The sequence below is a fragment of the Leucoraja erinacea genome, chromosome 4 (genome assembly GCF_028641065.1).
Source record: "Leucoraja erinacea ecotype New England chromosome 4, Leri_hhj_1, whole genome shotgun sequence".
Classification (NCBI taxonomy): Eukaryota; Metazoa; Chordata; class Chondrichthyes; order Rajiformes; family Rajidae; genus Leucoraja; species Leucoraja erinaceus.
The window spans coordinates 31,802,594-31,827,812 of NC_073380.1; the positions used below are offsets into that span (position 1 = coordinate 31,802,594).

General features: G+C 41.6%; 1 protein-coding gene across 4 annotated transcripts; it reads right to left on the reverse strand.

Moving 5' to 3' along the window:
- Nucleotides 1-2,510: 2,510 nt before the first annotated feature.
- Nucleotides 2,511-23,849, reverse strand: LOC129696245 (uncharacterized). Of its 4 annotated transcripts, none has more exons than XR_008723295.1 (4): nt 23,717-23,849; nt 22,955-23,112; nt 12,202-12,255; nt 2,511-4,400 (listed from the first exon to the last, which is right to left on the reverse strand). XR_008723295.1 is itself a non-coding variant. In XM_055633952.1 (3 exons), exon 3 carries the CDS (start codon nt 10,203-10,205, stop codon nt 9,294-9,296), a length of 912 nt encoding a protein of 303 aa, XP_055489927.1. In that variant the 5' UTR covers nt 10,206-12,255; nt 22,955-23,112; nt 23,717-23,849; the 3' UTR covers nt 7,971-9,293. The 4 variants fall into 4 exon arrangements, 2 of the variants coding, with proteins under 2 accessions (XP_055489927.1, XP_055489928.1); XR_008723296.1 differs by having other exon boundaries at nt 12,202-12,260; XM_055633952.1 differs by lacking the exon at nt 2,511-4,400 and having other exon boundaries at nt 7,971-12,255.
- Nucleotides 23,850-25,219: the final 1,370 nt, after the last annotated feature.

The following is a 25,219-nucleotide window of genomic DNA, read 5'->3' on the forward strand; positions in this document are numbered from 1 at the left end:
TACTGTCCCTGACATCCCTTGTCAGTTACGGTCGCCCCTTACTCCCCTTGGAACCTTTCTTCCTGGAGGTATAAAGTCCCATTAGAGTCCTTTATACCTCAAAAAGCTGTTTCTGCATATTATTTAATCTGTAAATAAAGTCAATTGTACATTATAATCTGCTTTTCCACCACATGAGTGTTAGAAGCAAAAACAATAGCAGTTTTTTTTCTCATTGAAGAGTTTGCAACCAAAATTTCTGTAATCCTAACTAAAACCAGTTAATGTACCATGAAATGGTGATCAAACAGTCTTCCTGAACATCTGAGCAACACTTAATTTTAATCTTTCATAACAGTTCGATATAACTTTGTTAGAGGGATTAATTAAATTGAAAATGATCTGGCATTTAGCGTACCATGAAATTAAATTTCAATTTGAGGACTACGATGCTTCATGATCCACTATTTGAAATATTTGTGGGTTTTTTCCATGTGAGCAGCTTGAGAATTTGAATTAATTTTGCACAGAAGGCTTCCAGCTATTTTGTCTCCTCTTCTTTTCAGTTTGTGATAATCTGCATTGGCCAAAAGGTCTTGGTTTCTAGACCAGTGGAACTCATAATATGGTGGTTATAGTAATTTGGCCGGGGGGTGGTTGGAAATAGATGCTTCAATGTAGACACAGTACAAAACGCGTTGCAGAACTGAACAGCACAGTGGCGCAACAGTAGAGTTGCTGCCTTACATTGCCAGAAACCCGGGTTCAATCCTGACCAAGGGTGCTGTCTGAACAGAGTTTGTATGTTCTCTCTACGGGCCTGTTGTGCTGCTGCAAGTAAGAATTTCATTATTCTGCTGTCTCTTTAACCAAGAAACACATACAAAGCTAGGGACGCAAGTTACTTTGGGGAAATCAGAGATTTAGAAAACCGTTACTGAGGTCACATCTGTAAGCAATGTAAATTCCTTAATCATTCTTTACAAAAAGGGGAAAGCAATGTAGTGCGTTAAGTATCCCGACCTATGCAGTGTGGTCAGAGAAAGTCAAATGAACAACATGTACAAATCTAGCAGCTCTCCAGTGTCTCATTACATTCCTATCTGAAAACTGTAATGACCAGATTCAGGCACAGTTTCTTCTCAACCACCAGCAGGCTATTGAACACTACAAACTTCAACAAGACTCTGAACTTTGAATTGTCTTGGCTTTAGGTTTATTTTGCACTATATTGTTGTTTTTATTTATTGGAGTTTTTTTCTTCTTGTTTATCATGTTATCTATTGAGTACAGTTTTTGCAAACCTCTTGTGCTGCTGTTAGTAAGAATTTCAATGTTTCGTTTTGGTACATATGATAATAACACAATCTTGACTCTTGTGGTCTCGATACAATTCCAATTCAAAGCAACGCATAACATTTGAAAGTCTGCAGGTCTTACATTGCAGTACACCTTCAGCAGCACATGGAGATCAAGTCTTTATGCATACATTCCCAGAGTGAAATTTGAACCCACAACCTTCTGAATCAGAAGTAAAGGCATTATCAGTGAGCCACAGTTGACATCTATCCAAAACAAAAGCACATCCTGTTTGCAAAGTTGCAAGAACAATTTTTATTCCCATACACTTCCGTTCATAAAGAGTCCAAAACCACTGGTTGTAAATATAAGGTGGTCACTAATAAGTCCAATAAAGTACTTTAGGGAAATTCCTTGTTGGTTAACAAGTGGTGCTTACTACCACATGAAACATACGGAGAAAATAAAAAAGTATTTAAGGGGAAGTTGTTAAGCACATACTGCAAGCGTTAAAAGTTTAAATGTTTCTACTGACAGTGTTAAGTAGGTTTAGAACAGGTGGGCTGAAAGGCCTGTATCAACTCTGTAAATTCCAATTAATATAATGTTATTATTAAGTATTACAAGTAACCCTTGCATTGCCTCTCTCTCCATCCGTCCCTCATCCTAGTCATCCTGTTAGTTTCACTGGCTGCAACCGTATATCCCTTCGCTGCCACCTCTTCCTCAGCCAACAATCTTCCTCAGACTTGGCTTGTACTCGCTAGAATTTAGAAGATTGAGGGGGGATCATAGAAACTTACAAAATTCTTAAGGGGTTGGACAGGCTAGATGCAGGAAGATTGTTCCCGATGTTGGGGAAGTCCAGAACTAGGGGTTACAGTTTAAGGATAAGGGGGAAATCCTTTAGGACCGAGATGAGAAAAAACACATTTTTCACACAGAGAGTGGTGAATCTCTGGAATTCTATGCCACAGAAGATAGTTGAGGCCAGTTCATTGGCTATATTTAAGAGGGAGCTAGATGTGACCCTTGTGGCTAAAGGGATCAGGGGGTATGGAGAGAAGGCAGGTACAGGATACCGAGTTGGATGATCAGCCATGATCATATTGAATGGCGGTGCAGGCTCGAAGGGCCGAATGGCCTACTCCTGCACCTATTTTCTATGTACCAATGGAATTCGTTGCCACAGAGGCCAGGTCAATGGATATTGACAGATTTTTGATTAATAAGGATGTCAGGGGTTATGGGGAGAAGGCAGGGGAATGGGGTTGAGAGGGAAAGATAGATTAGCCATGATTGAATGGTTGCAGACTTGATGGGCCAAAAGGCCTTATTCTGCTCATAGAACCTATGAATTGGGCTCTACCTTTCCTTAGTCACTGGTATTTTCCAATGTACCAATCAAGTCAAAATTGTTTGCGTGCATTACAGTAAATGTAGCCATCAAAGAATAGGCACTACACCTGGAAGAGATGAGACTCCTCCTAGCAGGCAAAGCAGACCACTTCCAAAAGACGTGGTCTGCATTTATGGAACTATTACAAGCATAAGGTGCAATAGTAATTTAAAATATAAATGGTACCAGGATCTGGTAACGGGGGGTATAAAATAAAAAAATAAAAAAAAAATACGGTTGGTATATCCTTTTTTGCGGAGTTTTGTGTTATAATAGAACAATTGTTTTTCCTTTTTTTTTCTTTTCTTTCTAGGGTCTATTTTCTTTCTTTACTTCCTTCTCTAACTTCTTCCCTAAGGGGCTTTCTTCTCCCAACACTTTCCTGCACCTTCACGATTCTTGCTCACATTCCTTACTATTTTTATTTCTACCTTTTTTTAAAGCTCGAAAAACGAAGTGGTACAACAAATGTGATAAGATATGTGATGTGTATTACTGTAATTTACTGTACTTCTAATAAAAATAAAATAAAAAAATAAATTGGCACAGCGGTAGAGTTGCTGCCTTACAGCACTAGAGACCTGGGTTCGATCCTGACTACGGGTTCTGTCTGTACGGAGTTTGTACATTCTCCAAATGACCACGTGGGTTTTCTCCGAGAACTTCAGTTTCCTCCCACACACCAAAGATGTACAGGTATGTAGGTTAAATGGCTTTGGTATAAATGTAGAAATTGTCCCTAGTGTAGTATAGTGTTGGTGTGTGGAGATCACTGGTCGGTGCGGACTAGGTGGGCCGAATTCTCTACTGTTTCTCTAAACTAAACTTAGCTAAACTAAACTGTGATGTTTGATTTGTATGTGCCCTTTCTTGGTGCTTAAATTACTTAACTAAACCGAAGTCTATACAAATATTGTTGTATTCATTAGGAAATGGGGGAAGGATGCATTCCTGTATCTTTTGTTGATATAATTGATGTTATCTGGTATTTCTCCTGGAATCCATAAAATAGCCATGTCTGCAATAAGGAGGTTATTCTGTTACATGCATGGAGTTTTGGAAAAATTAAGAAAGAACAGAACAAATGTGGAGGAGTAAAAATTAATCCATTATTGTTTGATCAAACCGCTTCAAATTTGCCACCTATGGTTGGTATAAAATTCCGGCACAGTGACATTTGGAACCATATGTGTGGAGTCCCTATCACGTTAGAAGGACACAGACTGTGTTATCAATTCTCATGCAATGCTGATTTGACACCAATGCTGCTAAATTAGATCTGAAGGAAGCAGTAAAATGGAGGCTCAAAATTGTTGCCTTAAGGGCCTGTCCCACTTAAGCGATTTTTTAGGCGACCACAGCAACTAGGCGGTCACTACATGGTTGCAGGGGTGTCGCCTGTATGGTCGTGAGTGGTCTCCTCAGTCGCCCAAAGAGTTGTAGCGTCTTTCCAGTCGCTGCTGGATTTTCAACATGTTGAAAATTTTTAGGCGACTGTGGGTTTGACGCCAATGAGCGTATCTTGACTTCTCCTGACGTAGGCGCTGTCATAGTTGGCCCCAGGTTAATGTAGGTTGTCACCAGGTTAGCGTAGGTTGTCACCAGGTGACGTAAGTTGTCGCCGGTGCTGACTTTGTTGTTGTTAAAGTAATTATTTTATTTCAAATTTTATGTCGAAGGGGGGTCCAGTCACCAGTTTTTCGGCGACCTGGTGGTACAGGCCCTTTAGCAGTAAATCAAATGAGAAGCTATTTAAGAAACAGGCAACAATTTGTAGAAATAGGTGAACATAAATCAACTTACATGAACATAACTTGTGGAGTACCTCAAGGGTCTGTGTTAGGTCCAAAGCTTTTCATAATGTACATTAACGACATATGTAAAGTATCAAATATACTGAAATTGATTATATTTGCCGATGATACGAATATATTTTGTTCCTGTGACAATTTGAAGCAGCTTTTGGAAGTCATCACATCAGAAATGAATACATTAAAACAGTGGTTTGATGTCAACAAATTGTCTCTAAATTTAAGCAAAACAAAGATTATGCTATTTGGAAAATATAAAATAAACCCTCAAGTACAATTGAAAATAGATAACATAAATATAGAAAGAGTATATGAAAATAAATTTCCTGGTGTGATCTTAGACCACAAAATCTGCTGGAAACCACATATAAACCACATCAAAGTAAGACTGGCAAAGTCTATAGCAATATTGGGAAAATCAAGACACATTCTGGACCACAAATCATTACATACTTTGTATAATACACTCATATTGCCATATCTGAGTTACTGTGTGGAGATATGGGGTAACACCTACAAAACCAACCTACAGCCGTTGTGCACATTACAAAAAAGAGCAATAAGAGTTATCAATAACATTGGATATCTTGAACATACCAATTTATTATTCTTAAAGTCACATACACTGAAGTTCACTGATCTGGTTAAATTTAAGACTGCGCAAATCATGTACAAAGCAAGAAATAATTTACTTCCAAGAAATATACAAAAACTGTTTATGGAAAGACAGGGTGGGTATAATTTGAGAGGGGAACATAATTTAAAAAAAACTCAATGTCAGAACAACTCTTAAAAGTATGTGCATAGCAATCTGTGGTGGGAATTTGTGGAATGGTCTGGAACAGGAAATAAAACTTAGCACAAACATATGGTCCGGCGAGCAGCATGCGAGCAGCACCGGAAATTGGAGGAACAGCACCTCATATTCCGTTTGGGGAGTCTGCACCCCGGGGGCATGAACATCGAATTCTCCCAATTTTGTTAGTCCTTGCTGTCTCCTCCCCTTCCTCAGCCCCCCTGCTGTCTCCTCCCATCCCCCAGCATTCGGGCTCCTCCTCCTTTTCCCTTTCTTGTCCCCACCCACCCCCGCCCCCGATCAGTCTGAAGAAGGGTTTCGGCCCAAAACGTTGCCTATTTCCTTCGCTCCATAGATGCTGCTGCACCCGCTGAGTTTCTCCAGCTTTTTTGTGTAACCTTAGCACAAACATAATTCAGTTTAAAAATATGTACAAAAACACTTGTTTAAAAGGATATTGGGATGAGGATAGGTGATTGTGATATTTGTTACACTGATTGTATTGGCAAGGGTGATTATAGAGTGATGGGTTGTAAATATGACTAAGATACTGTATAGTATTTGCGGGGTTTTTCTTTTATTTTTATTTTTTTCTTTTTCGTACGGCTTTGTAAATATTTGATTAATGTTCAAATGTAAATAATTTGGTGTACATATAGTGGCTGGTGTACATATGGTGTACATATAGCTGCTAAATTTGTATACGATAATTACAAGCGGTTGAATAAGGGGTGGGAATTAATAAGCTTTGGCTTCTTCCTGCTCCTTTTCGGACACATATGATTTCATTTATTTATAGATATTGTTTATGACACTATAAATATTTTTGTTTTGTTTTTTGTATGCCGTTTCACATTTGCTTTTTATTCTTTTATTCTGTTTGAAATAAATAATAAAATAAAAATAAATAAAATTAAATGTTAAAAAGTAATTATCTTCAAACTGACTAATTGAGTTTTTCATTTATAATTATTCCCACTCAACTCTGGTAGAAATGCTGAGCATATAACATTGCTCACACTATTAGTTTAGTTTATTGTCACGTGTGCTGAGCTACAGTGAAAAGCTTTTTTTGTTGCGTGCTATCCAGTCAGCGGAAAGACTATACATGGTTGCAATCAAGCTGCCCACAGTCTACAGATATGGGATAAAGGGAATAACGTTTAGTGCAAGATAAAATCCAGAAAAGTTTGATTAAAGATAGTCCAAGGGTTTCCAATGTGGTAGATGGCAGATCAGGGCTGCTCTCTAGTTGGTGGTAGGATGTTCAGTTGCCTGATAGCATTGGAAAGAAACTGTCCCTGGATCTTGAGGTATGCATTTTCACACTTCTCTACTTCTTGCCTGATAGGAGAGGGGAGAAGAGGGAGCGTCCAGGGTGAGATTTACTCTTGATCATGCTGGTTGCCTTGCTGAGTCAGCATTAATCAAATGACTGACATTGCCATGCTGAATGTAGATTGGCAAAAACAACCTTGTAGCATTTACCGGGAGCAAGGGTGAGGTGTTTTTGGTGTAGTGCAGACTGAGCATGGTTGGGGAAGAGGGGACCTAAGGGGGATGAGTATAACTCACCCATAGAACTGTCAATGACACTCAATATATGCAGGAAGGAACTGCAGATGCTGGTTTAAACTGAAGATAGACACAAAATGCTGGAGTAACTCAGTGGGCCAGGCGGCATCCCTGGGTAGAGGGAACGCGTAATGTTTCAGGCCAAGACCATATTTCAGTCTGAAGAAGGGACTTGACCCAAAACGTCACCCACCTCTTCTATCCAGAGATTCTGCCTGTCCTGCTGAGTTACTCCAGCATTTTGTGTCTAATAACACTCAATACTTTGTTAAAGAATGAACAGTAAGAAACTCAAATTTGGCTGCCGTGTCCAATTCTATCATCACATGAAGAACATTTGATGATGGGTTGAAGATGCTTAAAAATTCTAACAAGGCATGCAGTGTCCCCACACTACCAAATAATTAGCTGCTCCCCTCTAGCAGACTAAATTCACAGCATCTTTCTCTGCAGCTAAATCAAAAGCAATACAAGCAATTTAACATATTACAAGATTGACTATATGAGGGTCACATTAAACAGCTATTAATTAAAGTCTGAAGCAATGGGGCTGATCATTTGATTTTGGTGCAAATTTCATAAGTTCTAGGAGCAGGACATTCGGCCCATCAAGTCTGCTCCGCCATTCAATTATAGCTGATCTATCTTTCCCTCTCAACCCATTCTCCTGCCTTTGTCCCATAACCCCTCACACCCTAATGGGCCTGTCCCACGAGCATGCGACTGTATGCAGCAAGCGTGACCTAACGTGGTCGCTTGAGCCGTACGGCCTCGCGGGGCCAGTCCCATTTCGATCACCGGAGCCGTATGGAGTTGTGCGGAGTTGGTCCTGACATCGCGCGGGGCTCCAAAAAACTGACACTGTCCAAAAATTCCGTGCGGCAATGGCCTGCCGGCCCACAGCCGCATTGAGGCCGTACGCACCGCCTCGATGGTCGTGTGCAGCGTCTCAATGCTGTACGCAGAGTCAATGTCGCCGTCTCGACGCCGTACGCAGCGTCTTGACGCCATACGCCCAGCGCGAACTTCCCGCGGACTTCGCTCGAACTTCACGTCAACTCGTACGGGATCATTCGACCTCCACGCGGCCCCCGCTACCGGTTTGGTCGCGCTCGCCGCATGCAGTTGCATGCTTGTGGGACAGGCCCTGTACGGGAATCACTCGACCTCCGCTCGGCCCCCACTTCCGGTTTGGTCGCGCTTGTCGCATGCTCGTGGGGCATGTCCTTGACTAATCAAGAATCTGTCAATCTCTACCTTAAATATATACATTAATTTGGCCTCCACAGCCGTCTCTGTCAATAGATTCCACAGATTTACCTCCGTCTGACTTAAGCAATTTCTTCTCATCTCCTTTATAAAGATACGTCCTATTATTCTGAGGCACTAGTGGAAATATCCTCCTCACATCCACTTGCTCCAGACCTTTCACTATTCAGTAAGTTTCAATGAGGTCCCCCCTCACCCCAGCATGTACAGCCCCTGTGTTTTCAAATGCTCATCATACATTAACACAATTATTCCTGGGATCATTCTCGTAAACCTCCTCTGGACCCACTCCAATGTCAGCACATTCTTCCTCGGATATGGGACACAAACCTGCCCACAACTGGCCAGTGCCTTATAATGTCTCAGCATTACATCCCTGTTCTTGTATTGTAGCCTTCTTGAAATACATTTGCCTCCCTTGCTACCGATTCAACTCGCAAATTAACTTTTTGGGAATCCTGCACCAGCAGTCCCAAGTCCCTTTGTACCTCCGATTTCTGAATTCTCTCCCCATTTAGAAAATAGTCTATGCCTTCATTCCTACTACCAAAATGTATGACTTCACATTTTGCTATGCTGTATTAATCTGCCACTTCTCAACCCACTCTCAACCTGTCCAAGTCCTTCTGCAGACCATGGGCTCTCAACATCTTTAGCAACCTCATGTGCAGCACCTTATCAAAGTCCTTCTGAAAATCCAGGTAAACGACATCCACCGACTCTCCCTTGTCTATCATATTTACTCCCTCAAAGAATTCCAACAGGTTTGTCAGGCAAGGTTTCAAAAAACCATGTTGACTTCAGCTCAATTAATTTGAATTGCATCCACGCGGTTGGATCAGAATTAACAAGCTGAGATGAAAACCAAAAATGTTTAGTTTAGGAAGGAACTGCAGATGCTGGTTTAAACCAAAGAGAAACACAGATGCTATTAACAAAAAGCTGGAGTAACCGAGTACTCCAGCTTTTGCGCCTATCTTTGTTTAGTTTAGATTTAGTTTAGATTAGTTTAATTTAGTTTAGTTTAGCATTATAGCATGAGACCAGGCCCTTCAGCCCACTAAGTCCATGCCGACCATTCACACTAGTTATAACCATATAACAATTACAGCATGGAAACAGGCCATCTCGACCATTCTAGTCCGTGCCGGACACGTATTCTCCCCTAGTCCCATCTACCTGCGCTCAGACCATAACCCTCCATTCCTTTCCCGTCCATATAACTATCCAATTTATTTTTAAATGATAAAAACGAACCTGCCTCCACCACCTTCACTGGAAGCTCATTCCACACAGTCACCACTCTCTGAGTAAAGAAGTTCCCCCTCATGTTATCCCTAAACTTCTGTCCCTTCATTCTCAAGTCATGTCCCCTTGTTTGAATCTTCCCTACTCTCAGTGGAAAAAGCTTATCCACGTCCACTCTGTCTATCCCTCTCATCATTTTAAAGACCTCTATCAAGTCCCCCCTTAACATTCTGCGCTCCAAAGAATAAAGCCCTAACTTGTTCAACCTTTCTCTGTAACTTAGTTGCTGAAACCCAGGCAACATTCTATTCAAACTCCTCTGTACTCTCTCTATTTTGTTGACATCCTTCCTATAATTAGGCGACCAAAATTGTACACCATACTCCAGAATTGGCCTCACCAATGCCTTGTACAATTTTAACATTACATCCCAACTTCTATACTCAATACTCTGATTTATAAAGGCAAGCACACCAAAAGCTTTCTTTACCACCCTATCTACATGAGATTCCACTTTCAGGGAACTGTGCACAGTTATTCCCAGATCCCTCTGTTCACCTGCATTCTTCAATTCCCTACCATTTACCATGTACGTCCTATTTTGATTTGTCCTGCCAAGATGTAGCACCTCACACTTATCAGCATTAAACTCCATCTGCCATCTTTCAGCCCACTCTTCCAACTGGCATAAATCTCTCTGTAGACTTTGAAACTCTACTTCATTACCCGCAACCCCACCTATCTTAGTATCATGCGTGAACACCTCTGCGCTGCTGAAAAAGGTCCAGCAGAGACTGCACTTCCTGAGGGTGCTCAGGAAGAATAACATCACTCAGAGACTGCTGCTGTCCTTTTATCGGTGCTCCATTGAGAGCATTCTAACATACTATGTATGCGTATGGTACACCAGCTGCACAGCGGCTCAGAGGAAAGCGCTCCAGAGGGCCATTGACAACGGCCAGAGGATTGTCGGCTGCCCTCTCCTTACCTTGGAGGACTTACACAGTTCCCGCTGCATCAAAAAATCCCAGAGTATTATAAAGGACATTTCCCACCCCGGACACTCCCTGTTTGAACTGTTGCCATCAGGCAGACGGTACAGATCTACAAGGACAAGGACAAACAGACTTAAAAACAGTTTTTACCCCACTGCTATAAAGGCACTAAATGTAGCCGCCAAGGAACGCAGGCGCGATATATACTAAGGGACTGTGGTACACTGTGAAATCCACAGAAGGATGGAGGGTTGGGTGTTTATGCGTGCTATTTTCATGATATTTATTTTAGTTGTTTATCTTTTTTTAATATTTTACCTTGTATGTATCGTTAGCTTTTAGAAATGTTTGAATGGTGCACTGACTGGCTGACATTTTTAAATTTTGTTGTACATGGTTCATGTTACAATGACAATAAAGAAACTATTCTATTCTATTATTCGATTCTATTATCTGCAATGCTTACTAATCAAATTTACCACACCATCATCCAGATCATTGATGTACATGACAAACAACAGTGGACCCAACACAGATCCCTGTGGCACCCCACTAGTCACAGGCCTCCAACCTGACAAACAACCATCCACCATTACTCTGTCATCTCCCATTCAGCCATTGTTGAATCCATCTTGCTACTCCATCATTAATACCCAACCATTGAACCTTCTTAACCAACCTTCCATGAGGAACCTTGCCAAAGGCCTTACTGAAGTCCATATATACAACATCCACTGCTTTACCCTCATCAATTTCCCGAGTAACCTCTTCAAAAAATTCAAGAAGCTTAGTCAAACATGACCTTCCAGGCACAAATCCATGTTGACTGTTCCTAATCAGACCCTGTTTATCCAGGTGCTTATATATATTATCTCCAAGTATCCTTTCCATTAATTTGCCCACCACTGACGTCAAACTAACAGGTCTATAATTGCTAGGTTTACTCTTAGACCCCTTTTTAAACAATGGAACAACATGCACAGTACGCCAATCCTCCGGCACTATTCCCATTTCTAATGACATTTGAAATATTTCTGTCATAGCCCCTGCTATTTCTACACTAACCTCTCAATGTCCTAGGGAATATCCTGTCCGGACCTGGAGACTTATCCACTTTTATATTTCTCAAAAGTGTCAGTACTTCCTCTTCTTTGAATCTCATAGTTTCCATAGCTACTCTACTTGTTTCCCTTACCTCACATAATTCAATATCCTTCTCCTTGGTGAATACCGAAGAAAATAAATTCTTCAATATCTCCCCCCATCTCTTTTGGCTCTGCAGATAGCTGTCCACTCTGACTCTCTAATGGACCAATTTTATCCCTCGTTATCCTTTTGCTATCAATATAGCTGTAGAAACCCTTTGGATTTAGTTCTATGTTATCCCACTTTCACACCCACTCCCGACACACTTGGGGCAATTTACAGTAGCCAATTAACCCACAGGTCTTTGTAATGTGGGTGGAAACCAGAGCACCCGGAGGAAACTCACACGGTCACAGACAGTAAACAATAGAACAGGGCGAACATGTAACTCCACACATGTATTGCCAATTTGCAAATCTACCTTATTAAGACTCTTGCATTTTTTCTTTGTCTGCACTTTCTCTGCAGCTGCAACGCCGTATTCTGCACTATCTTTCTTTCTCGGTTTGCACATCTTGCTGTACGCATGTATGATTTGATTGCACTCATGTGCGATATGATTTACCTGGACAGCTTGCAAAACAAAATTCCGCGCTGTATCTCAGTACACATAACAATAAGCCCCCAAAATGTAATCCATCTCATGTAACTGAACATCATTCCAGTAGTTCTATCAATGCTTACCAGGCTGGGTCATATAATATTGGTTTTGTGTTGGCATTGTTTTGATATTTTCACCTGCACTAAGAAAGAGAAAAACATTGTCAGATCATATCAAATAGTGTTACGGTTCCAAAGATATTGCAGATATTATAAAGTGCAAGCCCTGCAATGAGGGAGCATGGAAGATCGGGAATATACCCTTAACATATGAGATATCCACTCAAGAGTCTGACAGCACCAATAAAGAAACTGTTCTTGAATCTGGGTGGTATGTGCTTTCACATCTTATGCCCAACGGGAGCGAGCAAAGAGTGAATGACAATGGTGCGAGTGGTCCTTGATTATGTTGGCTGCTCTCCTGAGGCAGTGTGAAGAGTAGATGGAGTCGATGGGGGAGGAGAAGGTTGGGGGCGGTTTGCGTGCTGGACTGGGATGTATCCTTGACTCTCTGCAGCTTCCAGCTGTCTTGGGCAGAGCATACCAAGTTGTGATGCATCCCACAATATTATCCTTTCTATGGTATAATAGCCAAGGCACAGTCACACTTATTTAGCTTTGAAACAATAACTTGCAAAGCCACATGATGCATTTCTCTTTATTATTCTCTTTTAATATTAGAATGCAGAATGGCCCCTCACTGACACTGTATTCACAAAGTTGTCACAATTCAACACAGTTGGACAGAGTTGCTCATACTGTAAAACATTTTTTTACTTTAATTTGTTTGTATTGCTTTAAATCTCAACAGAAGAACAGAAATACGATTCTCAGCCATATGTGCCGTTTCCCTGGTTAATGCAATACAGGGTGACGTGTATATTAAGTCCTTGTCTCCACATTTCTTATTACCCTAAACTAACAAAGGTACATGAACAGTTCTTGTTTTTACATCTCTCTAAGCGTTGGTCAGGTTTAATTTAGAGGCACAGCGTGAACACAGGCCCATCAGCCCACTGAGTCTGCACTGAACAACGATACCAACTGAATAACAGAGTTCTATGTTATCCCACCTTCACAACCTCCCACATCAGGGGCATTTTGCAGAAGCCAATTAGTCTACAAACCCGCACGTCCTTGGAGTATGAGAAGAAACCTGAGCATCCGGAGAAAACACACACAGTCACAAGGAGAATGTACAAGCCCAGTTCTCTGGTGTTGTGGTGCCACCCTGTGAGATAAAGGTCTATCAGTCTCAAATTCATAAATAGACAAGGCTTCTTCAAGTTTGCACACATCACTACTTCTTGGACATTTGAGCAATATCCATCGATGTGGTGAAACATTAAAGCCAAGAGAGGTGGATCAAAGAAGGGAAACAGTGTCCAGCTCCCCCTCGCTCAGCTGCTAAACTCTCCCAAATAAAGTATTCTCACTTTTCATTTAATTGTGTAACCTTGCCTCTTAATAGTGCCTCGCTGTAAGCATCTCTCAGTCTGCTGGCAAATGCTCAAGGTCTTTGAAGATGAAAAGCATGCCTGGCTTTTAAAAGAGAAATACCTTTCAGACTAACACAGGATAAAACATTTATGCATCAACTATGGTAAACAACAAGCAGTGCTTGGTGCCAGGAGCCTGCGTCTCCTGAAGATAGTTATTTCCCTGAGCATTTGCTGTTGTTAATATTGGCCAAATTAGAGGTATTACAAAATGGAGGATCTTTGCATTTGCAAGGCCTACTTGGCCTCTTTCTGTGAAAAGTTGCAACATATGCTCCTCCACAGATACTGGGACAAACAGCCCCAGTATCTGCAGAGAGAAGTCAATGAGCAGAGATACAAGGAACTGCAGATGGTGGATTACAAAAAAAAAAAGACACCGAGTGCTGGAGTAACATGGCAGGTTAGACTGCAGCTCTGGAGAACATAGATTGGTGATGTTTTGGGTCTGGACCCTGCTTCATTAAACACTCTGCCTTTGAGGACAGGAATTTGGATATTAGAGTACATAGCAAGAGGTACACGAAACTGCAGATGCTGGGTTATGGTGCAAACCATAAAGTGTTGGAGGAACTCAGCGAGCCAGGTGGCATCTGTGGAGGGAATGGACAAGTGACATGTTGGGTCAGGACCCTTCTTCAAGCCATAATATGGGTGGTGGCTGACAGTTAGATTCAGTGTACATCCTCTCTCTGTACAGAGTCCTGCTCCTAAATCCAGCAGTTACTTTTCCTTCATCCTCTGCCTAATGTTGTTAATATTGGCCAAATTAGAGGTATTACAAAATGGAGGATCTTTGCATTTGCAAGGCCTACTTGGCCTCTTTCTGTGAAAAGTTGCAAGCTGTGAGCCGGCACCACAACGTCTGGATCTTAGATGGATATTCAGGTTGAGGTGAGGTCCAGATGTCTCTTCCTTTGTTAAAATGTATAATGACTTTTGCAGAGGAGCTCAGAGGTGTTGCAAATGCATGGTCAGGATTGGTCAGATAAGGGGAAGTTATAATACTGTTAACTATGTTGCAGAGTGTCTGTGTTGTTATCTTGTGATTGGTTAAAATGTGAAGCCTTGTTCAGACTGTTTAAGATTAACTGGGGAAATGTTTCTATACACGTGTAAACTATGTTAACCAATCCTGCTGGAACTTTCTGCAGAAACAATGTAATGGGGTATATTGTGATTGGGTTAGGGAACTGTCAATAACTGTATAATGTAATCGATATTTGTGATTGGTTTGTAGGGGCTGTCACCCCCATCTAGTTTTGTGCCACAGGGTTCGATGACCTATAAAAGAGTGAACCCCACGAGGATAGCAGTCGATCCTCTGGAGGGGAGCTTTGGACTGCGTAGACCTTTTGGAAGTGTCTGCTTGCACGAGGCTGAAGGGCTTGAATGGGCTGAGACTAGGATCGAACCCGTGGTGGTTAGGTATTGTATAGGTAGTTTGTTATTGTTGGAAAAAATAAAGAATAGTTGATCCAGTGCTTCACTCAGTATTTTACTAAACTAGACAAGGGGGTAAGCTGTAGGAGCATAATTACACACGCAGTCTTTTGTCTTAAATCTAAGAGCCTTTTTTACTCTTTTATGATTACAAAGTTTCCTTCAAATGAATACACTGAATGCAAAAATGAATTCCTGATTTATGAACACTTTCATGTTAATAGGGTGATTTCACCAAAGGTCAAATGAGCGTAGATCCCCCCTCACGTGACCGAAAGTTTTAACTGGAGGACATCTCTCAGTTTGGTACATGTAAGTGAATGGGGAAACACGCACTTTCCCACCCGTTAAAAACATGGAAAACGCCCGATTTTTTAGCTGAAATTTTCTGTGCTAGTCGGGGTGACCGTGAAGCACAGCGACCTAATTTTCAGGCAAAAAAAAAGATAGAAAGTGAGGTAATTACAAGAGGGAACTGAAGGTAGAAAGCGGCGGAAGTGAACAGCTGACATTTGCCGTGGTGATTTTAAGATCCAAAATATCGGGAATTATCGCGTTTGCTCGCTGAATTTCATCAAAAGTAAGGCATTATTAACTTACTTTAGATGAAATTGTGGGCGCGGCTGAGTCTCTGCAAGATGGAGGAGGGAGAGGTCACGACTCGCTGTCTTTAGTGGCCTTGCACCCTGCTTGAAATGGTATGAAACTGCACTTGAATTTGGTGGCCTTGCACTCTGCTAGAAATGGTATGGTCACGACTCGCTGTCTTTAGTGGCCTTGCACCCTGCTTGAAATGGTATGAAACTGCACTTGAATTTGGTGGCCTTGCACTCTGCTTGAAATGGAATTTCAAGGAATAGCCGTGAATCAACTGCCAGCCCACAAGCCATGAGTGAGTGAGCTGCCAGGATAACACGTCTGAGTGACTGAGCTGCCAGCCCAAGAATCCATTTGACCCACAATGTCCATACTAGCCCTCTGGAAACCAGTCCCTTCAGCCCGCAACACCCACACTAGTGCTCCAGAAAGCCCCCCACTAGCCACCAATATTGGAATTGGTTTAGAGGTGGAACATTGTGTTGGGGGACCAGCCCTCCCGTGTGATGCTGGGACCCAACGGGTCCCACTTAGTCTAGTAATCGATAAAAATTTGATGTAAAGATAGGAAAGTAACGATTGTGATTAAAGGTAAAGAGGTCATGCCAACTTTGCAGACAATACCACTTTTGTTGGTTGAATGATGGGAAATGATGAGTCTGAGTATAGGAGGGATTTCAATGGTTCATTGGTTCAATGGCACTTTTATTGTCACATATGACAAATGCACCGTGACATTTTTTTTAACAAAAAGTTCAATAATCTGATTGAATGGTGGCAGATCGACAACCTTGCTCTTAACCTCAAAAGGTTTATGGAAGAGGGAAGGCAAGGATCCACAAACCTGTTTTCATCGACGGGTCAATAGACAATAGGCGCAGGAGTAGGCCATTCGGCCCTTCGTGCCAGCACCGCCATTCAATGTGATCATGGCTGATCATCCTCAATCAGTACCCTATTCCTGCCTTCTCCCCCTATCCCCTGACCGCTATCTTTAAGAGCCCTATCTAGCTCTCTTGAAAGTATCCATAGAAACGGCCTCCACTGAGGCAGAGAATTCCACAGACTCACATCTCTCTGTGAGAAAAAATGGTTCCTCGTCTCCGTTCTAAATAGCTTACCCCTAATTCGTAAACTGTGGCGCCTGGTTCTGCACTCCCCCAACATTGGGAACATGTTTCCTGCCTCTATCGTGTCCCAACCCTTAATAATCGCATATATTTCAATAAGATACCCTCTCATCCTTCTAAACTCCAGAGTATACAAGCCCAGCCACTCCATTCTCACAGCATATGACAGTCCCGCCATCTCAGGAATTAACCTTGTAAACCTCCGCTGCACTCCTTCAATAGCAAGAATTTCCTTCCTCAAATTAAGCGACCAAATCTGCACACAATACTCCAGGTGTGGTCTCACTAGGGCCCTATACAACTGCAGAAGAACTTCTTTGCTCCTATACTCAACTCCTCTTGTTATTAAGGCCAACATGCCATTCGCTTTCTTCACTGCCTGCCGTACCTGCCTGCTTACTTTCATTGACTGAGGAACAAGGACCACCAGATCCCATTGTACTTCCCCTTTTCCCAACTTGACACCATTTAGATAGTAATCTGCCTTCCTGCTTTTGCTACCAAAGTGGATAACCTCACATTTATCCTCATTAAACTGCATTCTCCATGCATCTGCCCACTCACCCAACCTGTCCACGTCACCCTGCATTCTCATGGCATCAGTGGTGGAGAGTGTCAACAAATTCAATTATGTAGACTACAGACTATCTAGACTACATTTCTTCTCACCCTACATCCTGTAAAGACATCCCCTACTCCCAATTCCTCCATCTACGCCGCATCTGTGCCCACGATGAGTTGTTCCATACCAGGTCATCAGATAGGTCCTCATTCTTGTAAGGAACATGGGTTCTCCTCTTCCATTATAGATGAGTTTCTCACTCGGGGCTCTTCGATATCCCGCAGTACCGCTCTTGCTCCCCCCCCCCATTTTTTTAAACAAAGACATAGTCCCCCCTTGTCCTCGCCTTCCTCCCCATCAGCTGTCCAATACAGCACATAACCCTCTGACATTTTTGCCACCGTGCCACCTCCCAATACTGGCCACATCTTCCCATCTACACCCATTTCTGCTTTCCACAGAGACCGTTCCCTCCACAACTCCCCGGTCAATTCATCCCTTCCCACCCAAACCACCCCCTCTCCGGGTTATTTTCCCTGCAACATCAGTCCCTATACCTCCCCCCTCGACTCAGTCCAAGGACCCCAACAGTCTTTTCAGGCAAGGCAGAGGTGCACTTACACCTCCTCCAACCTCATTTATTGTATCCGCTGTTCCAGGTGTGGACTCCTGTATATCGGTGAGACCAAGTGCAGGCTCGGCAATCGTTTCGCTGAACACCTCCGTTCGGTCCGCCTAAACCCATCTGATCTCCTGGTTGCTCAACACTTTAACTACCTCTCCCATTCCCTCACTGACCTTTCTGGCCTGGGCCTCCTCCATTGCCCAGGTTCAAGAACAGCATCTTCCTAACAACCATCAGGCCCTTGAACACTACAAAACACTAATTAAACTACTAAGCCAATTAAGCCATTAACCTCCATGTCTTTGGGATGTGGGAGGAAACCAGAGCAAAACCCAGGCAGGCCCCGGGAGAACGTGCAAACTCCACACAGACAACACACCCGGTCAGGATTGAACCAGGATCTCTGGAGCTGTGAGGCAGCAGTTCTATCTGCTGCGCCACTGTACCATCCATTGTGCAACTCTGCCATCAGACCGCTCGGCAAGAACCGTCCACAACCATCATGTACAAAGTGGAAATACTTTTCAAATTAAAAGAAAAATGTGGAATGCATAGATGGGGAGATATTCATTGTGTATTTTGTTGTACCAATAAAATTGAATTCTGAATAGTCTGAGCATTGTTCGCAGTTAATGTTCTGTAAAATAATTCCAAAGGGTAACACATCATACCCAGCGTAATTTACCCATCAGCATTCACAGAGCTGCATTCCATAGCACAAAACTGCAATAGTTCATCAACGGTGATGACCCCCTCAATGTTTCTAAATAGTAAATGAAAGGTCATGTGGTGACTTTTGAACTGGGACTACAAGCAGAGATTAGTTCAAAGCGTTTTCTTAACAATAAAGCAATGAGCTATTAATAAAGCTTCTAAGTTCCCAGCATTTATGAGGGTAAATGACAAACTCCAAATTTTGGGTCAGGAGAGGTTAGTTACGATCGGTGACGATCTCGGCCAACACTTGTGTAAAATGCACATACTTTCAAAATAAAAGGAAAGGGACAACAACCATTCTTCACAACACATTCCTTCCTTATTGAACAGCTCAATTATCCAGTGGAAGTATTTTTCATTCAGTTTCATAGATACAATACAATACAATTTATTTGTTGTCATTTGAACCTCATTGAGGGGGGGGGGGAGGGGGAGGGAGGGGGGGGGGGGGGGGGGGGGGGGGGGGGTGGGCCAAATTTATTCTTGGGCTGGCGGCTCAGTCACTCAAGCCTGTTGTGCTGGCAGCTCACTCACTCACGACTGATGGGCTGGCAGTTGACTCACGACTATTCCTTGAAATTCCATTTCAAGCCGGGTGCAAGGCCACCAAATTCAAATGCAGTTTCTTACCATTTTAAGCAGGGTGCAAGGCCACTAAAGACAGCAAGTCGTGACCTCTCCCTCCTCCATCTTGCAGAGACTGAGCCACGCCCACACTTCTGGGTTTTATAGTCCCTCCCCCTCTCCCAACCAGAAGGGGCGTGGCCTTCATGGCATGATTGACAGGAGAGAGAATCTCAACATTTTTAAAACACTAATAACTCTTTTATTTTTCATCGATGGAAAAAATCAGCACGAGGGGAGGGGGGACTGAGTAAGATGGACAAAAATTGCAGCAGTACCTGGTAGCGCTTTTCCTAAAATCAAAATACAGCGCAAACAGTAAGTGGTCAAGATTAGACTTTTAATTATATAGACGGCAAGGCAACTTTAGCATTCTCAAACCAACTTTTCAATTAGGCAAGGCAAATTTGGCATTCTCAAACCAACTTTTCAATTAGGCAAGGCATTCTCAAACCAACTTTTCAATTAGGCAAGGCATTATCAAACCAACTTTTCAATTAGGCAAGGCATTATCAAATCTACTTTTCAATTAGGCGAGGCATTCTCAAATCAACTCTTCAATTAGTCGAGGCAACTTCAATTAGTCGAGGCAACTTTAATTAATCGAGGCAACTTTAAATAGGCAATACAACTTTAGAATTTCTAAACCATAGGCAACACAGCTTTAGCATTTCCAAACCAAAGGCAACAAAGCTTTAGCATTTCCAAACCAAAGGCAACGCAGCTTTAGCATTTCCAAATCAAAGGCAATGCAGTTTTAGCATTTCCAAACTATATTTTCAAACCACATTAAGGGCACTGACAGGTCAGTAAAACCACTCACAGTTTAGTAGACATGTGTTCAGTGTTATTCGCAGCTCAGACTGAGAGACGTGACCCTCTCGCTTCCCCCATCTTGGAGAGACTGACGGAGGCACTCAACACTTCCAGGTTTTATAGTCCCTCTGGAAGGGGTGTGACCTTCAGGAGAGAGAATCTCAACATTTTTTAAACACTAATAACTCTTTTATTTTACTTGTCCTGCGCAGCGGAGGGGGACTCTGAGTAAGATGGCCAAAAATCACAGCCATAAGTGGCAGCGCTTTTTTAAAAATTAATATATAGAACAAAGGAAGTGGTCAAGATCAGACTTTTAGTAATATAGATATGCATAGATACCACTGGTCCTGCACAATATTTAACACTTAACAGCTATATACAAAAATATCATTTGTTCTTTATCACGCAATTGATGATGCAGGAAGTTTAAAATAAAATCGGAAAATTCTGCAAATTCAGTTTTATTATTTGGTTTATTATCATTCATACAATTTGTCTGCTGTATTTCCCAAGTTAAAATATAGGTTATATCTCAGAAATATATTATTTTCTGTAAAGTGAAAGACCTGAGACCATGAGAGACAATATATAAATATGCCTTTCATATTGCCTCTTTTTAATGAAATATTAGTACTTATATGAGAACTAATATTGTATTGGTTTTGTATGTGTACAATCAATATTCCTATTGGATTCTTATAATTTGTCTCTTTATTCTTGTACAGAGTCTTAGAGAAATAGAAATACAGCATGGAAACAGACCCTTCAGCCCACCTTATCCAGCCTGTCCACGATACCCCATCTAAGCTAGTCCCATTGACCTGCAAAAGGACACAAAGTGCTGGAGTAACTCAGTGGGTCAGGCAGCATCTCTGAAGAACATGGCCTTCAGAGATGCTGCCTGACCCATAGAGTTACTCCAGCACTTTGTGTCCTTTTGTTAAACCAACATCTACAGTTCTTTGTTTTCCAATTTACCTGCATTTAGCCCATATCCCTATCAACCTTTCCTATCCATGTGCCTGTCTTTTAAATGTTATTATTGTACCTGCCTCAACTATTTCCTCTGGCAAATCGTTCATATACCCACTCTCTGAGTGAAAAAAGTGTCCCTCTGCTTCCTATTAAATCTTTTTTCTCTCACCTCAAACATACAGTGTGCCCTCTAGTTCTTGATTCCACTACCCTGGGAAAACAACTGCATATTAATCTTATCTATTGCCCTCATAATTTTATACAACTCTATAATATCACCCCTCAGCTTAGTTTAGTTTAGTTCAGAGATACAGCGCAGAAATAGGCCCTTTGGCCCACCAAGTCCGCACCGACCATCAATCCCCACACATTAACACTACTCTACACACATATGGGGCCATTTTTCATTTACATCAAGCCAATTAACCTACAAAAAACTGTACACCTTTGAAGTGTGGGAGGAAACAGAAGATCTTGGAGAAAACCCACGCAGGTCACGGGGGAGTACATGCAAACTCCGTACAGACAGCACCCGTAATCAGGATCAAACCCGTGTCTTTGGTGCTGTAATGCAGTGGCTCTACTGCAGCGCCACCGGGCCACCCAACTCCAAGGAATAAAGTCCTAGCTTGCCCAACCTCTCCCATTATCTCAAACCCTCGAGTCTAGCAACATTCTTGTAAATCTTCTCTGCATCCTTTGCAGCTTGACAACATCTTTCCTGCAACATCTTTGTGCACAGAACGGAACAAAATACTTTAAATACGGCCTCACCAATGTCTTATACAACAGCAACGTGAATTCCCAACTTCTATACTACATTTTCTGACTGATGATGGACAATGTGCCAAAACCCTATTAAGGTGTTATGCCATAATTAGGGAAGATGCACATCTATACCTAGATCCCTCTGCTCCACAACATCCCTAGGGCTCTACTATTTATTGTAGGTGGAGGTCCTACCCTTGACTGACTTCCCAAAATCCAACACCTCATTCTCATTTGAATTAAACTCTTTTAGTCATTCCTTTCCACACCTGCCCAGCCAACATGATCCTGCTGTAGTCCTTCACTGTCTATAATACCACCTATTTAACAGTAATCTGTAAACTTACTAATAATGCCTGATACATTCACATCTAAATCATTGATATAGATGACAAATAGCAGTGGGCTTTGCATCGATCCCTCAGGCACACCACCAGTCACAAGCTCCTAGTAAGAAAAACAACCTTCCACCAGCACCCTCTGCTTCCTACCGTGAGGTTCATTCTGTATCCTGTTATAAGTTCATTAAGTTCAAGGAGCAGAATTAGGCCATTCGGCCCATCAAGTCTACTCCACCATTCAATCATGGATCCCTCTCAACACCATTCTCCTGCCTTCTCTCCATAACCCCTGGCATCTTTAATCAAGAATCTGTCAATCTCTGCCTTAAAAATATCAGTTGACTTGGGCTCCACCTTGTCTTTGGCAATGAATTCCACAGATTCATCACCACTCTCCCAGCATCCCATGCGACCTAACCTTCCAAAGCACCCCTATCACGCCTACAATTATAGCATCATTAAAACATGTCGTAAAAATGTTTAATAATTGTTTTCAAATAAAATTAATTATATTTGTTTTACTTGAATCATTAACACCATAACACCATATCTTAAAAAGCACAACTTTGATTTTGTAAAAGTCGTGCCAATAACTACATAAATCTGGCCAGGGTGAATATATAATTAATGTGTTGTCTGTATATTGATGCCAAGCTTTGCATAGCATTCTTAGGTATGCAAGAATCCTGAATAGCATCAAAACAGCTGCATATAAAAAAGATACAACTTATACTTACAAAAATACTACAGCTTTTGGATCACAGTGCATTTGCCAGAATTACACTTAGAAGGTATGTCTGGTTGCTTCTTTTTCCGAATTATGTTGGTTCTGAACAGTTCTCTAGCAACCAGTTCAATTCTGTCTTTGACTTTTTTGATTACATTGCCTGGCCATCTGGAAAAGATATAAAAACCGTGAATGAAATCTCGTTTATTCAATAGTCTGAAACTAAACCACTGCTGATATCAATTTTCCGCTTCGAGAGAAAACTTTGACAGCTATTGTGAAGGGCCGCTTACATATAAGGTTTATTTAGCAATTCCCTGACACTCTAATTAGTGGATAATTCTTCTGTTAAAGGGCAAAACATAAAAACCCCAAGCAATAGTCCAAAACTCAAATGAAGACAAGAGAAGTTAACCCAGGTTCATGACATGCAAAGCCGCTGTTTCTTCTTTGGATTCAATAGGTGAGCCGGGAACAAGTTGTAGTGGTTTTGCAAAATTAATTATCTTTAACAGTCCAAGTATTTCTGATCACAGCCAAATGTAAGCTCTTCCAAGAACTAGCAGAATTGAGCAATGTTTCTGAATGTAGTTTTCAATTAAAATGTTTTGCATGAAATAATATTCTTTGACAATTTTAAGATCTATTAACCTGGTCTCAAAACAGAAAATGCTGGAAGAAATGGCCTGGATAGAGTGAATGGTGGAGAGAATGTTTCCACCTAGGGAGACTCTAGGACCAGTCGCCACAGTGTCAGAATAAAAGAACGTACCTTTAGAAAGCAGATGAGGAGGATTTCTTAACTTCTGAACTTATGAACATTTTGGGTCAGAGATCCCTCCAGCAGACTGACTGACTATCTTTTTTTTGCCTCAGATTCCAGCATCTTCAGTTTTATTTGTTTCTGCTAATCTGGTGAAATTTGAACAGAACCAAATGGAGGTTTATCCCCAAAAAACTCAGCAGTTTAATCTGTGAGCAAAACACAAAGTGCTGGAGGAACTCAACGGGTCAGGTGGCATCTGTGGAGGGAATGGATAAGCAACAGTTCAGGGTAGGATCCTTCTTTAGTCATAATCAATGGCTAGTTTACAGCCTGTGTGTAGGCCAATGCCCAATAATTTACAATGGCTTTAAAATGTTTAACATCATCATAACATTGTCATACAGTTATCGGTTTTATAGCAGACGAAAGGAACAATAGACACTCTCCGACTTACACTAGTCAACTACCACACACTTATACAAGTTGGTAAACAATTGTATTAAACAGTTTGTAACAATTATGTAAACAATTCTGTACTCGGTCTCTAGTGCAATCAAGGCAGTTTGTAATTTCCCCAACACTATACGATCACTCAAGTTTTCACCAGGAACAAGTCGGAAATGACAACTTGTTACCCAGAAGGTTGCACGCTGCAGAAAGTGGCCCAACATTGAGATGGAACTCAAGCCAGCAATGGCAGCTGTACTTACACATAAGACCATCCATCAGAGAAAGTGCGCCAGATGCAGCCAGATGACACCACTAAAAAGTGAGTTATTTTGGGAAAGAGATGGGCATGGAGGTTCTGACTTACATAAAATCTGAGTTGCTTCAGGGCTCACGGAACATAATCCTTACATAACTTGGCCAGTGCCTGTGCTGTAAAGCTTCTAGAAGATGCCCATTGACTTTTGTTGCTAAAAATCTGTTTAATTTTACAAGGTTTGTTGAACTCTGCAAGATGGCACAACTATTGGAAAGTTGCCATGATAAATTAATTTGACCATAAGGAACGCCCAGTTTTGCGGTATGGACTGGCCTCTAATGGAATATTTTATAAACTAAAACCCGAAACTAAAATAAAACCTACATTTATTTTGCTCTTAAAAATAAAAAAACCGCAGCAGCTGGAAATTTAAAATAAAAACAGAAAATGCTGGAAACACTCAACAGGTCAGGCAACGTCTGACTTGTTGATTGTTTCCAGCATTTACTGTGTTTTTATATTGTTCTTGAAACTGTTCAATCATTCACACTGATTTAATGCAAAGTAGAGATACAAACACAGCCTTGTAGGAACTTTAGATCTATTGTCTTGGTATTCTTAATGTTATGTTTAGTTTAGTTTAGTTTAGTTTAGAGGTTCAGCATGGAAACAGATCCTTTGGCCCACTGAGTCTATGCCAACCATATGCTAACACAAGTTCTATGTTATAACACTTTCCCATCCACTTCCTACATAACCAGGAGCATTTTACAGAAGCAAATTAGCCTGCAAAATCCCTCGTC